General features: G+C 42.6%; 1 protein-coding gene across 6 annotated transcripts in view; it reads left to right on the top strand.

Moving 5' to 3' along the window:
* The window catches only part of raph1b (Ras association (RalGDS/AF-6) and pleckstrin homology domains 1b), a 38,330-nt gene that overhangs the window by 5,039 nt on the left and 17,589 nt on the right, over positions 1-15,702 (top strand). For 4 of the 6 annotated variants that reach the window (XM_077512331.1, XM_077512330.1, XM_077512325.1 and 1 more), the window contains exons 2-5: positions 6,808-6,871; positions 14,608-14,727; positions 14,967-15,072; positions 15,149-15,328. In XM_077512331.1, the coding sequence (XP_077368457.1) occupies positions 14,608-14,727; positions 14,967-15,072; positions 15,149-15,328 (406 nt within the window). In that variant the 5' untranslated portion in view covers positions 6,808-6,871. Of the gene's footprint in view, positions 1-4,828; positions 5,706-6,780; positions 6,872-14,607; positions 14,728-14,966; positions 15,073-15,148; positions 15,329-15,702 lie in introns of those variants that run through there. The other 2 variants (XM_077512329.1, XM_077512327.1) reach the window with 2 other exon arrangements.

Genomic DNA, 15,702 nt, shown 5'->3' with positions numbered 1-15,702 from the left:
ACTGCAAAATCTTGGAGAAAATCTTTCAAAATGTCACATTGGCAGAATAACTGCAAATTAACTGCTATCACCAGCTACACCGATAATGGGAGGAGACACAAGGAGGGCACACGAGCCGCATCTCCGCTCGTTCATGTTCATTGGTAGCAGGCAGGCCCACTCGGGCATTGACCTACAATTGCCTCCAGCCCTTTTGCCAGGAAAAATGTAACTTGTCTACACGCAAAGAATGGAAAAAAAAAATGTTGTTGGCCAGGGAATTCCTCAAAAGAGACCCAAATCTCAGCAAAAGTCAGTATGAAAGCCTCCCTGCCACTGCTACTGATACTTTTTCTTTTTGTGTGTTTACTTTGACAATTACTTAGAGTGCATCGTTAATTGTCCTGTGTGCGCCTCATCTTGCACCACTCCATTTAAGCAGCTTAGTAAGTTATTTAGCTTTATGAATGTGACAATAGCGGGTGTTTTTTTTTCCCCCCTTCATACTAGGGGTGTGAATTGCCTAGTACCTGACGATTCGATTCATATCACGATTCACAGGTCACGATTCGATTCGATACCGATTAATCCCGATACGAATTTATAAGTCGATTGTTGTGATTTTTTTCCATTCAAATTTAGAAAATACTAATCAGTAAGCTTGTAGAGTGTAAGATTTATATGAAAATGTATTATTTATTTATCTTATAGAGGTTGTAATCTGTTTCATGTTTGAACAGCATTAAAATAAAATATTAAGGCTTAATGTTCCGTTCATATAACATTCTTCCATGCTCAAGGTGTGAATCCTAACCCGAAGTCAGACGTTTTGTTGAATATTTTTCCATTAAAAATGGAAGTTTAAAAATCGATTCACAAAAAAAAAAAAAAAGGCAATGATGATAAGACGTTGAATCCGTTGAATCCGAATACCGAATGAACAATTCTGAGCTCTTTAAAAAAAAAAAAAAAAAAAAAAAAAAAAAAAATCGACTTTTTTTTTTTTTTATTGAATCGATTCGAGAATCGCGCGATGTAGTATCGCGATATATCGCCGAATCGATTTTTTTTTTTTTAACACCCCTACTTCATACTATGGGGCTGCTGCTCTTTCCAATAACCTCCTTTCCCCCTCCCCTCTACAATAACATCTAAGGTCAGTCAGTCATTCAACCCAATGATGCATGTGACAGGAAGTGCTGCTCTGGTCGTTGCACTGTCACACTGCTGAGAGATGTTTGTGACTGCCATAAAGCCAAGAAACCAAAAGGGATCTTGAAGACCATCAACCCACATCAGATTTCAACATGACTGAGAGAAGGTGATTCATTTGGGTCGCTCCCCAGTTTTCCTCACATGATTGTGCCATATAGCCGTCCCAACGAACAGAATGCGCCTGCGTGAGAGCGGCTACGATGTGAGGAGTGCGTGTGACTTATTGGGCTCCTTCAGAGGAGAGGAGCAAAGGCATGGCGCAAGCCGACTGCGGCTGATGTATCACATAAGTAGATACGGGAGGAGGATTTATTTCTTCATCATCCGATTGCCTTAATTAAATTGCCTGTGCTGCGCAGCTGCTGTACGCCAGAGGAATAAACATGGCCGGTGTGATCAGAGTTCAACTACTTCCATATATGTGGTTGTGTTGGTCAACAGTGTTTGCTTAGTGACTTTCCCTTGTAGATGGAGATAGTACAGTATATCAAGCGATCTACTGGTACCAAAATTGTTTGTTCACTTTCAAATCATTTCCAATTCATTTTATGTAAACGTGAAACTCGAAAAACTAGCAGCATAATATGTTCAATGCCAATTAGTATTTCCTTAAAAAAATAAACATAAAAAAGTCTGTCTGGTAAGGGTATGAATTGCCCAGTACCTGATGATTCGATCCGTACCACGATTCATAGGTCACGATTCGATTCGATACCGATTAATCCCGGTATGAATTTACAAGTCGATTGTTCCGATTTTTTTTTTTTACTCAATTTAGAAAATAGCATTCAGTAAACTTGTACACGTACACTGTAAGATTTGTATGAAAATGTATTATTTATTGATCTGAAACTTCAGTGTTATAACTGTGAGCCCTGTATTTAACAAACAGGTTGTAACCTTTTTCACGTTAGAACAGCATTGAAATAAAATATTAAGGCTTAATGTTCCATTAATATAACATTCTTCCATGCTTAAGGTGTGAAAGTTAGACGTTTTGTTGAATATTTTTTCATCAAAAATGGATGTTAAAAAATCGATTCAGCTGCCTATTGAATCGATTCGAGAATTGCATGCTGTAGTATCGCGATATATTGCCGAATCGATTTTATTTTATTTTTTTTTAACACCCCTACTGTCTGGGTATGTGCTTTCAATTGTTTAAAGCACCCTTTCATAGAAAGTAGAATAGATTTTCTGCATTAAGATTCCCGAGTTCTAAATCTGATGTGTTCATAAAATATGCACTAAAGCCTATTTTCCTTCCATCAGATCTGTTGCTGGAATCAACCTAGCTAACGTTTGGGAAGCGAGCGTTGTTATGTTGACGGGCGCCAAGTTTGCAGGGAAACATGGAGGTTGCGCATGGCAGTCTGCCCTCGATGCATCTGGAAGCTAGAGGGTGAAAAGTGTAAATGGATTCACGACACAGGTCACTTGTGGTTTTGCTTGCCAGCTTGCAGAAGTCATTCGCACAATTGACTTTATGGAGGCAAGCCGACCCGCTGCTCCTTTTTATTTTTTTACATCAGGGTTCATTTAGGACTCTGCCTGTAATAATGACCTACGATCTGAAGAACAAGCAGCTGCAGTAGACTGACACATTTTGGTGCAAAAGAAAAGTCCCTTGACAGTCACTCAAACCTGTAGGCGGAATCCGAGCAAATATCAGTGTATGGATGTCATTGACTAAATACTCTGGCATCCAGCCTCTGGCGCTTAGACTGAGTAGCTTGCTAATCTCTTTCTGCTCTGGTGATCCTCTCTCGCGCTGATGATTCCTGGATCACGCAGGAAAATGAACCACCGTGACAGACTTCAAGTGACTTAACGTAGTGCAATTTAACCCATCACCCTTTACGGTGATGATGCAAAGATTCTTCAAGTTGGCGTGAGGCTGATGTTTCAGCAGGTCAAAATGCAAGCCAACGCAAGAGGCATTTTATCACATAACTTTGTATGTGCGTGTTCTATTGTCCATAAACCTCGTTGGCAGCGAGCCAGCCAATGGGGACGCTCCATCCGACCGCACGGGCCACCGTGGGAACATTCCTGACGCAGCATTATTCCATAATTCTCACCATGTGTGCGCTCTCCCTCGCAGAGTGCTCTCTGCACGAAGCGTGGAGAATCCCGCTGAGGAAAGGGAGATCAGCCCCTCGTAATCGCAACCAGACGTGACCTCCTTTGCAATTCCAGCTAGCCTTGTGATTTGCTCTACGGGCAGTTGTCTCAGTGTTGTTTGTATGAATAATTGGCATACGAGTCCAACTGTATTGTTGAACAGGTGTAATATGATGTTGTTTGTTCTCCACAACTGCACTCAAACCAGTTTTTATGTGTTAAATGCTTGACAGGCAGTTGGCCAAGAAAGAGCCCAGACTTGTTTGGTTTATCATCTGTACGAAAAGTAATGCGCTTGCTGATCAATACTAATGCACCTACTCAACTCGGTTCATAACCATTCATCAGCCTACTGAAGGCAATGGTCATGGTCAGGGAAACCGCAGTATTGGTTTATGCCGAGTGCCGACGCTCATTTCTCCTCACAGGAAGTCGTCTTCAGTGTTGCTCGGTGGATTCGGGCCGATGCGGTCATTCACGGTGCTTTCCGACAACAATCCCGTCTTTCTCTTTTCCTATGACATAATCATCGCCTTTGCTGGGCCGCCGTCCTTCCCTCTTTTCGACTTCCTGCCCCAACAGGAAATGAGCTACCTCCCGAGGAGTGTGGCTAATGGTTTTGCAGCGTGGGTGAACAAGGACGCACCTGTACTCAGGACTACAGTGTTTCCCCTTGTTCCGTTGTTGAAGTGGGGCCCTTACGACTGTCTGCAGGGCGCTTATCAGGGTGGCCGTATGTTGTTTTTATTTACCATCCTCATAAGGGGTCCTTTTGCTGTAAAAAGGTCTGGCCTGTACTTAAAGGGATCGTTCGGATTTTTTTTTTAACATGAATCTCAATTTCATCCTGCGATCAGCACTGACTTACCCCTGACAGCGTTCTGTGACACGAGTTCTGGTCCGGTGTTGGACGAGAGAAAAATAGTCCAGCAAGCTGGCTGGGGTGTCGGAAATAAAGCGTTTTTCTTCTAAAAACTATTTGTATTCAAAAGCGTGATACATTTCCATCACAATACTCCTTTTCTGAAAAAAAGTCAGACGCCATTACCGCCAGCCACTACTTTTCTGTTCATTCGTATCGCTGCGCGTCACCCAGTAGACGGCTAATCGACGCACTGCAGCCAGCTAGCTGATCCTTCCGCCTTCGAAAAGACAAACAACTTCTAGCGGAAGGATCAGCTGGCTGCAGTGCGTCAATTAGCCGTCTACAGGGCGCCGCCCAGTGATACGAACAAACAGAAAAGTAGTGGCCGGCGGTAATGGCGTCGGACTTTTTTCAGAAAAGGAGTATTGTGATGGAAATGTATCACTCTTTTGAACACTAATTGTTTTTAGAAGAAAAACTCTTTATTTCGGTGACCCAAGCTAACTTGCTGGACTATTTTCCTCTCGTCCAACACCAGACCAGAACTCGTGTCGCAGAACGCTGTCAGGGGGAAGTCAGTGCTGATCGCACACACTGGAGGTGAGGATGAAATTGAGATTCATGTTAAAAAATCCGAACGATCCCTTTAATGTTGCTTCTGGCTGGAAAGTCCAGATGTTGTTTTTGTTTCTGGGACTATACCTGAATATTAGCACAAAGAACGCTAAAGACACTTCAAAGTGCGCATTTGTTTGAGTCTGTCAAATAAATATTTTTTCGGGGTCTCGGTTCCTTTTCATGACATGGCCTCTTTGTCTTCTGCCTGTGAGCAGCTGCCCGCGGCGCTGACCCTGGCACTGTTGTGACTTCAGCAACTGTGTTCCCTTGCAGCTGCACTGGTCCATGTGTCATTGCCACACCTGCTCGCTGCCCCCGCGCTGACGGAGTGTTATTACACGTCGACCGGGCACAGTTTGCACCAGGCAGCTGGAAGGGGGTGGGGCGTGCGCTCGAGAATTGGTGACGGGCGTGCTAACAAACACGCACGCAAACTCGGTGCCTGGTGTGTGTTTGGAAATAGGCAGTCAGTGTTTGTTCTTGTGCAAGGGGGACAGCCTGCAGTGCACGCTGTGGTGTGAACAACAGTTGGTGCACAGAAAAACGAAGGGACAGCTGAGGCCAGCGCGAACTGCTTCCTGATACATCCCAGCAGCTGACTTCTCCCCCCTTCGCTTTTAATCACCTAAAATTGAGTTTGCGGCCTGATGAAAGGCCAACATGAGGAAACAAATTTGTCTTCACAAATGAACATGGTCAAGTTATGTTTTGTGAGCGGCGTTGCAGTGACTGATATAGATATATCTCCATCCATTTTCTTGACCACTTATTCCTCACAAGGGAGGTGCTGGAGCCTATCTCAGCTGGCTTTGGGCAGTAGGCGGGGGACACCCTGGACTGGTTGCCAGCCAATCGCAGAGGACACAGAGACGAACAACCATCGACACGCACAAGCACACCGAGGGTAAATTTGTAGCACCAATTAACCCGCCATGCATGTCTTTGGAATGTGGGAGGAGACCGGAGTACCCGGAGAAGACCCACGCAGGAACGGCGAGAACATGCAAACGCCACATCCAGGAAGTCCGGAGCCTGGACCCGAACCATATCCATATCCCTCCATCCATTTTCTTGACCGCTTATTCCTCACAAGGGTCGTGGGGGTGCTGGAGCCTATCTCAGCTGGCTTTGGGCAGTAGGCGGGGTACACCCTGGACTGGTTGCCAGCCAATCGCAGGGCTATATATTAGTGTTGTTCCGATACCGTTTTTTGGCCCCCGATAGCGATTCCGATACCCAAGGTTTTTTTCCCCTCAACATGAAAAAGCTGTCCTGCCATTGGTTCAGAGCATTCAAGGGCCAATAGGATATCTTTGATCGGCATGCAGTGAACATGTCACAAATCAGTGAATGTCGTGCACAAGCAAGACACAAGATGCTGCATCCAAAATCCTATATTAGCTTTGGAATTAATGGTATCGACATGGTACTTGTGGGTAGTCACCAATACCGATACCACTGTTTTAATGCAGTATCGGCGCCTCTGCCGATACCAGTATCGGTATCGGAACAACACTATATATAAATAAAAAGGTGAAACATAATGTAAAAGCAATTCTTGCTTCTCACAGCCTGCGTGTCAGTTTCTTCTGGGGGGGCGGCATGGCTCACTGGTATGGTGGTCGTCTCCCAACCCAGAGGTTGTGGGTTCGATCCCAGGCCATTGTGACCACGTCGAAGTATCCTTGAGCAAGATACTGAACCCCCAATTGCTCCTGATGCTGCGTCATCAGTAGGTGAATGGGTAGTCAAAAATGTAAAGCGCTTTGAGGGCCTTGAAGGTGGAAAAAGCGCTATATAAATGAAGTGCCATTTGCCAAGTGCCATTCTGCAGTTAATCTGCTGCATTCTTGTAAGAGAAGGATCATCTTGCTCTCCTCCAGGTGCCAGCTTGCTCTGCTACTCTGTTGCAGCCCATTTTTAAGTTTGAGAATTTCCCTGACTGATGTCTTTTTCTTGTCATTTTGTCTCTTTTTCAGCGGATTGGAGAACCTGTCAGAGTGGAGTGGTGGTTTTTGACTGACCTGTAAGCTGTAACCTCAGTAGGAAGAAGGCCAAGCCACTTCAGAGGTAAGCGTTCCTGTACACCGGGATGACGAATGGCTGCTTGCTGGCGGGCGATTAAATTCTAAAGAGCTGATCTGCCACTCGCTTCTATTAAAACCAATGCACAAGTTGCTGTGATCGAAAACCGCCGCAGAAGTTGCATTGAAGCTGGAATCTTTATGTTCTTGAATATTCCAGCAAGGATGCATGTGCTTGTTTTCAGTCAAAGGTTCATTGTAAGTAAGAGTCAAGTGAAAGAGGAGGCAAGCCTCAGGAGACAATTCCCATTTTAAGTGAAACCATGTGAGCGTCAACCATGACCGACTTTGACGCAAGAGAAGGCAACACTGGCTTGCAAGCTTTTATCCTCTGCTGGCCACAGAGAGAGGACTTGATGATCGTTGCGCTGTATCAACGTTATCAACGTTTGTTCATCTTGTCTTTGTTTACAGATGGACAATCATATCTTGAATGGTTAATTAAAAGTCTACTTACTAGGGGTGTTAAAAAAAATCGATTCGGCGATATATCGCGATACTACATCGCGCGATTCTCGAATCGATTCAATAATCGGCAGAATCTTTTTTTTTTTTTTTTTTTTTTTTTTTTTTTAGGATTCACACCTTGAGCATGGAAGAATGTTATATGAACGGAACATTAAGCCTTAATATTTAATTTTAATGCTGTTCAAACATGAAACAGATTACAACCTCTATAAGACTGAAATTTCAGATAAATAAATAATACATTTTCATATAAATCTTACACTCTACAAGCTTACTGATTAGTATTTTCTAAATTTGAATGGAAAAAAATCGCAACAATCGACTTATAAATTCGTATCGGGATTAATCGGTATCGAATCGACTCGTGACCTGTGAATCGTGATACGAATCGAATCGTCAGGTACTAGGCAATTCACACCCCTACTACTTACCACTCAAAATTTTTTATTTTTTATTTTTATTTTTATTTTTTTTATTTTTTATTTTTTTTTTCTGTGGGGATGTGATGAAGCCTTCAGATGATGACTACAGTCGTGTGCACTCGAGGCTGGCGGACATCTTGTGGTCTGTGTTTGTTATCATGGAACCCATGCTGCAATTTTTTGAAGAAGACAGCACTAGCAGATCGTGACAGAAAAAAAACAGATAGCCCACATTTGCGTCTGTTAATTACGACAAGCAAACAGAAACTGCTGTGTTGAATTCTGCCGTTCAGCACCAGGCACTCACTGGCTCGCTGCAGTGCTGCAGAAATGAACAATGAAGGAAACGGGGTGAAGGCGATTTGTAGTATACCGTCCAGAGTGCACATCTCTCTGCCTGTAGGTTGTATCCAGCAAACAGCAAGAGGAGGAATGCTTTGATGCACGGCCTCTGCATCCGCTCGTGTGTTTAGCTGAGCACAAGGAGTAATGTGTTGCTTATGCAGCAAGTGTGTTATGGTATCATCATGATCGAACAAGAAGCAGGCAGGCATACAGCCCATTCTCTCGTTGCACTCAAACATTATGAAACCTTATAGTTTCTGGTATTGAGGCCATTTTTACATTCTAGTTCAAATAATAGCAGAGAATAAGCTTAGTGCTTTTCTAAATTTGGTTAGTATGGAGCGAAATTACTTCTTGGATATTGCATTTGCAGTGATTGTACTTAACTGTTAAATTCACTTTGGTGGTGTTCTAGCCAAAGTGGTGAGGATGCCACCATCGTCGCCCGTCAGTGACGTCTGAACCCGGCATGCGTGGGACATTACAACCCTGAACTGCAAACAGGGCCACAATATATATACTAGGAATGTAACACTAAGTGCAATATCGTGATATTCAAAGTGCCACAATATCGTTGTCGTCATGTTCACAATATTTAAAAGCAGCACATCTGTTAAAAAAAAAAAGTCGGATTGATTTCCATTTGTGCATTTCTAGCACCCTCTTGTGGCTATTTTTTTTTAGTTCAATAAAATTTTTATTAGGGATGTTTTGGCCCTTCTATGTTTAAAATCTAGACTAATTGTCAGATGAAGGGGAACTCAATGTGTGCGTACGTTAACAAGTAAGCGCCTCAATAAGTATTAGAGATTGCAGGTGGTTTATGCATTGCTGTTATGTACAAAAGCACAGTATTGTATTTTATTTTATTTTTTTATTTTTTTATTTTTTTTTAAACGGCATTGAAAAATTATTTTTAGTATTTGCTGGCCAGCGGGCCGTAGTTTGGACACCCCTGGTCTAAGACGAACAACCATTCACACTCACAATCACACAGAGGGACAATTTAGAGTCTTCAATGAACCTCTGTGGTTTATTTTTAGTCTGAGAGTAAACTTAAACTAGGAGTGGAAAGGGGGAAAAAAATCCTTATTTCAGAACCAAACCATTGCTTGTTGTGAAGGGAGCTCAGTTGAGTTGACTGCCAGCATACGGCACTTGTAACTCAAGTGTGCGCTCGCAAGTCAAAGCAAAAAAAGGAAAATAAAAAAAAGGGGCCAAACGACTTGTATCAAGTCACTCATATTTCAAGGCACCGCTGTATTACTATGCTTTTGCTGATAGGACCAAGCAAATGGGTCATGTGATGTCACCGCAGTGATGACTGGCAATTCTTGCAAGGCTCTGTGCTTGTAGTATCTGTAGAGTGAGTGTGGTCGCCATGGAAACGACTGTTCTCTCGCTCACTCTCTTGTCTGATATTGGGGCGCTGTTCATTGCATCTGCTGACCAATCTCATTTTTATTCTCCCCCCTCTCTTATTCTCCATCTGCCGGCCTTGTCTCCACCTCCCTGCCCATTTCAAGCCTCCTCTTTCTGTCCTCCATAATTGGGCGTGTAAGCCCGAGCTGTTCACTGTGTCATGCTCCGCTTCAGTGCACTCGTGTGAGGACGCGTGGCTCCGTAAACGTGCGTCGCCTCCCCTTGCTTGCACACTGTCAGTCACGTTTGACGAGTAATGACACTGGAGCTGTTGGCCTCATTGCACTCTCCGCTCTGTTCGCATCCGAGGCGGCTCGCTCGCTCGCTGAACATGTCCATCATTCCCTCCGTTATCCATCTCATCTACCATCAGTTGCACCCTCCCGTTGTAGCCGCTCCTTATTTATGGCACGCGTCACATTTGGTGTGCGTCATTTGAAATTGAACCGATCTGCTTTTGTTTCTTAGCCGAGGAAGATGTCTTCTCATGTGTTTTTGTGTTTGCTTTTTGAATAGGTGTTGGGGGGGGGTCCATTTACAAAAAATAAATAAATAAGTAGAACAAAGCTTCATCCATAAAATGGTGACCCTTGACAAAGGGAAAAATCTAGGATGAAGATTGTATGAATGATAAGAGCTCCATCTGCCATTTGAGGGCTGAAGTCAGGTGTACAGTACCTGCACTACATAGATTATTCCCTTCCCTGTATGAGTGTGCTCAAAAAATCGATACGGCGATATATCGTTGCGGGCCTCATTACAATACACGTATCGATACGCAGGCGTCAGAATCGATATTGCTCATTAACTAAAAATAGGCAGTTAACGTTTGCCTTTGCAGCTTGCGTTGTACCTAAAAAATAAAAACCAGCAGCGTCTTTGAAGTTAATTGCCTTCAATTAATGCAAAAATAGCTCACCAGTGATTGGATGCTGTGTTTTGCTAAGAAAAATGAAAGCAGAGGAAGAATATCAACATGGCACATGTCTTAAAGTACCAGTTTTCCTATATTTTTTTTAAAAACTAAATAAAATGTGTCACATGAAAAAAAAAATGCTGTTTTCATTTCCCCAAATATTTCGAATAAGCACATTTTAGAGCTGTAATTTTAATACTTTGATATTTTTGCTCATATCGGCTCATGCCTATTAATAAATGTTCCCGGTGTGTCTGTGAAAGCTGCTCCTTGCTCTGCAGTGCGTACACATTTAGACCAGGCATGTTGCTTGGTGCTAAACCAGAAGAGCTGCTAACAAAAATATTTTTGTCAGTCAGCATAATAAACATATCCTTTTGGTATACATATTACTGTATATAAAATGCAAGAAAATTTATTTAATATATCGGGATACGTATCCCCTTGAAGATCAAGTAGTGGGATACATATGTATCGCGATACATATCGTATCGCGACTCCTGTATCGTGATACGTATCGTATCGTGAGGTTGGCGGCAATACCCAGCCCTACTTCCCTGTCATGTCAAGTTTCATACCTAATCCCGATTATCATGCATTTGGCAGCAATTTAATGTAAAATCCCATTTTATAACATGAGGTAAAAAAAAAAAAAAAAGTTTTAGGGAAAAGGGGTAACAGTCTTATCTATTCATAGGGTTAGAATCATCATTCGTTTTTCTCTTTTTCACTATTTAATTTGCACCACAAATTTTGAAGATATTAGCCAATTTTCTTTCCTACTTTAAGCATGTCTCCTGCTGACTTCTTTTGTCTTCTGGTTTGCCTGGAAGAAAAAGTGGCTTGTCTTGACCACCAAGGAAAATGTGTTTTGCAGACATAATGTCAGCAGCTCGACACATGTTGACGGCTCGGGGATGAATCATAGCCTGCCCGGCGTAGCCGCATTCCTTTCGTGGTTTGTTGAGCATCAAAGGAATTATTTGGAGTATTGGTCAGGCATTAGCCATGTCTGCAGTCATCGGCCTGGGAAAAAGAACCTCAGTCTTGCTCTGTAATTCTGCTTGTTGAATTGTGACGAGGTCCAAAAATAGTCTTGACTGAAACTCGGTCATCATAGGTGGACTGAATTCGACTACAATAGTGTTTACTCAGCTTAACCGTTGATTCATCCCGCCAACCATCCTGTTTCCTGAGCGACTGAGTTATGTAAGGATTCATTTCTAAGTTTGAAATGTGAATGTTGAAGTGGTGCTGATGCTGGACGGGAATTGGCATTAGTGGATTCTGTGTGTGTGGATGGCAAGAAAGCTGAAAACAAAGGATGCTGGCAGATTGTGCTGCACATGGTTGAAAAATGAAATTTACAACAAATTTTTTTAGGGATTTGATGGGAATATTGTCCCTGCCAACATGGCTACCACATATGAATGTCGGTTAGCCGGGCTGCTACTTTTCTGTGTCCCAGGCTGCCAGAAAAATACAAAAAAAGAAGAGGCTAGGCTAATTGTTAGCTCTTCAGCTCAATTTGTTTTTTTTTTTTTTTACTAACAGCTCAAGCAAGCCAGAATTTGCTCTAAGTGGAGTTTCATTCTTGTTAACAGTCGTTGTCATCAACATCTAGTCTCTTCATAAAATCCTACCACAGGCCACTGTCTGACGCATGAATGAATGCTTTTGGAACTATGGAAAATAAAGCTTACTTGCAGTTGGCAACGTCCACATTTGGCTTCAGGCCGCATCAGTTATTCCATGTCATGTGACTGAAAATGAGCACAGTCAGCAAGTTCAAACATTTTTTGTGTGTGTGTGTGTGTGTTTTTAAGTCATTTACCCTAGGTATGAAATTGTATGAGAAAAGTATTAGGAATATTTAAGTAATTTACTGTATTTATCTCCTCCCAGTGTAAGGAATGTTGGCATACTTTAAAACCTATAGTCAGTGTTCTTGCAAATACAGAGGGGAAACTACACACACCGCTCCTCTTTTCAAGCGTCCCGACTCCCAACACTCTGATGAGTGTCTAAAGATAGAAATCGTCTCCTCCGCTGCCTCCTTTTCATCATGCGCCTTCACATTCTTTAAGGCTGCTTAAGGAACGTTGCACGTTTTTGTCATCTCTGCTCGTGCAAAGCACCACCACTTTTACAGCAAAGGGACTTGCCATCGCTGACCCCATTAAACCTCTGACCTCTGAGCCACCCTTAGAGTCGCAGGAGACAGATGAGTGCCGGTCATGCTCAGACGAGAGAGGACCCCTGCAGTATCGGCAGATGAAAGGCCAAAGCTGTCTGGTACAAAATGATGCCTTAGGACACATGCACTTTCCACCGGCCCACTGAAACCTCCCTTGGGTCATACTACATAATCTTAAAAGCACCGGCTCAGGTGGTAATTCACTTAAAACTGCACTTGCGCACACCATTGAGGATACAATCCCATAAAACGGCAGCAAGTCACTTTCTGTTTTTGTCTTCGTTTTTAAAATTCTGTCTGTGGTTATTTTTTTTTTTTTATTTTTTTTATTTTTTTTTTTAACTTCTTGCAGTTGGATAGATTTAGCATATTCATGGTTGTTGGTGTATGTGTGTCTACCAGCAACTGTGTCTTGAAGAACTGCAGGCTGATTGCTGTTTAAACACAGCTGTTAAAAGTGAGTATTTGCACATAGAGAGGCACTCCAGAGAATATTGGTAAACAGTTGGATTCAAGCCATCCTGCTCTCTTGGTCCTCCCACATCCAGGCAATGTGCAGCAAATGTTTGCAGTGCATAAAAAAAATAATAAATAATCCAACATAAGCAGTACAATATTTGCATTTTGTATTTTCATATTCTCCTCATATACAGAAATAGGAAAGGGTTTTTGTTTTGTCTTTTGGCATATGTGGTAGAGGCTGACTTTTTTTTTTTTTTTTTTTTTTTTTTTTTTAGGAATTTTGAGGGTCCCGGGATTGCCGCGGGATTCCTGTAGGATTGGCGCGAACTTTACCTTTAACCACAGGATTGGAAACAGGACAGGATAAAAACTTCACAGGAGCGGGATTAATTCATTCATTATCTGTGCGGCTAAGAAAAACCTTGGACAGATACACACATTTATATTTTTCTTTCCATACGCTGTGTGTTTTTTTTTTTTTTTTTTATGAAAAAAATCTATTGTCCAGGACTGAGACGGGACAGGATTGTTGCTATGGGAGTGGGATGGGACGGGAGTGAAAATCCACTCCCATGTCACCCTCTGTGTGGTTGATGGACAGGGAAAGCAAAATGTGACCAAAAAAAAAAAAAAAAAGACTGAAATGGAAATGCAAGGCGAGCACCCATGTGATGTAATAATTGTCATACGAATATTGCTCTCCACTGGCATGGTGGTTCATTCCACATGATGCAAAGCGTCATGTCGTGTAAATGAAACAGGGGTGATCAATGTCAGCACTCAATCTTGCTCAGTGCTGTATTAGCAGTTTTGTGTTCTGTTTTACAGGGGCCACCATTCAAAATGGTGGTTACGTTTTGTTGATAGAAATCTTTAACATGATCAGTGTCTGTCTACATCACTTTATTTCAGAAGTGTGGAGCCCTCCGCATTAAACATGCAGTGAAGTATCAGTTGATGAACCCTCGCTTTGTGTTTTTGTGTTACTTTTGTACCCTATATTCATTATCATAAAATAGTAGGTGGGTAAATATCTGCTGCACAGTGCCTCATTGTATGCAATAAATCCATCACCTAAGGTGTCAAATGTCAATTGTAAATTAGCTCGTTTAATAAATGAAATGAATGAAAATGTCAAATTGGGTGAAGTGGCACACAGCTGCAATTTCACTATTTCCTTGTGAGTCCATAAGAGGGAGCTGTTGTCCCCTTTTGAAAGCGCGCAGCAGCGGTTGTCTTTGCCTGCCAATACAAATGCAAGTGTGTCAGACTGCTTTGCATGGCGTTGTCTCCATGGCAATGCAGCGTCATGTGATCCTTGTGGTTTGTAGATGAGCGACAGCTAAACAACGATGCGGCTGCAGCCCACAGAAACTTTCACCAAAGAAGCGTTTCTGCTCATTGCGCTACACTTTCAGCCACAGCAGCTACGTGAGCGGTTAGTGTGCCTGCATTGTACAGTCAACTAACTTTTGACGTGTGCGTGCTAGATGGAGCAAGTATCAGATGACGAGTTGGATCATGGAGCCGAGGAGGACAGTGATAAGGAGGACCAAGACCTGGACAAGATGTTTGGAGCCTGGCTGGGGGAGTTGGACAAGATCACACAGGTGACCACACAGATTAACAACACACGTTTTAAGGATGGGGCTGTAACCATAGCAACTTGAACACTGCTGTTCGTATTACCACGCTCTGTATCCTAGCAACCTACCACGTCCTTTGTGTTATGTATGCGAGCAATCTTGCGTGTGTTTCCGAAGCAGATGGACACCCCGTGAGTGAATGTCTTGAGCATTGACATTTTTGTGTTGACCAAACACCATCATTGTTTGTATTGTCTTTATAGAGTATGGATGACGGCAAGCCCCAGAAGGCGCTGCAGAAGCCTCCTCTCAGGCAAGAGACAAACATTGCCAACTTCTCCTACCGCTTCTCGATGTATAACATAAATGGTGAGCCCTCATCTCATTCATGATCCCCCGCCAAAAAAAGGTATACACTAACGCCCCTTGTGGCTTCCTCCTGCAGAGGCACTGAACCAGGGCGACACAGTTGACCTGGATGCTCTGATGGCTGACTTGTGTACCATTGAACAGGAGCTCAGTACCATTTCCAAGCCAAACTCTCGGAGTCAGAGCAAGCGCACCCCAGGGGGACGCGGTGCCAACGCCAAGCATCCCGGCACCAGTGGAGGGGGAAGCAGTGGAGGTAGTCCGGTTGACGTACAAGTATTGGGAGTCGGGGTTGTTAAGGGTTTTGGTTCTGAACTTCTTCTAAGTCAGGGGTGTCCAAACTTTTTCATTTGAGGGCCACATACAGAAAATCAGAAGAGAAATTGTGTTTAGTCCTAAAATTTGTACAAATAATTTATTTGTTCTTTTGCATATTTAGAAAAATGCTACAGCATATAAACCAATTTATTTGTAATATGGCAGTAGGGTTATTATAGTTTTGGAATTTTTCATTTTAGTTAGTTTTTATTAGTTTTTAGGGATGGTTCTGTTAGTTTTTATTAGTTTAGTTCTTTAAAAAAATGCTTAGTTTTAGTTTAGTTTATTAGTTTCAGTATTAGTATTAGTTTT

Source organism: Festucalex cinctus, chromosome 2 (assembly GCF_051991245.1).
Source record: "Festucalex cinctus isolate MCC-2025b chromosome 2, RoL_Fcin_1.0, whole genome shotgun sequence".
Taxonomy (NCBI): Eukaryota; Metazoa; Chordata; class Actinopteri; order Syngnathiformes; family Syngnathidae; genus Festucalex; species Festucalex cinctus.
Note: the sequence above shows the minus strand (reverse complement) of the source record. Positions and strands in the feature narration are given on the sequence as shown.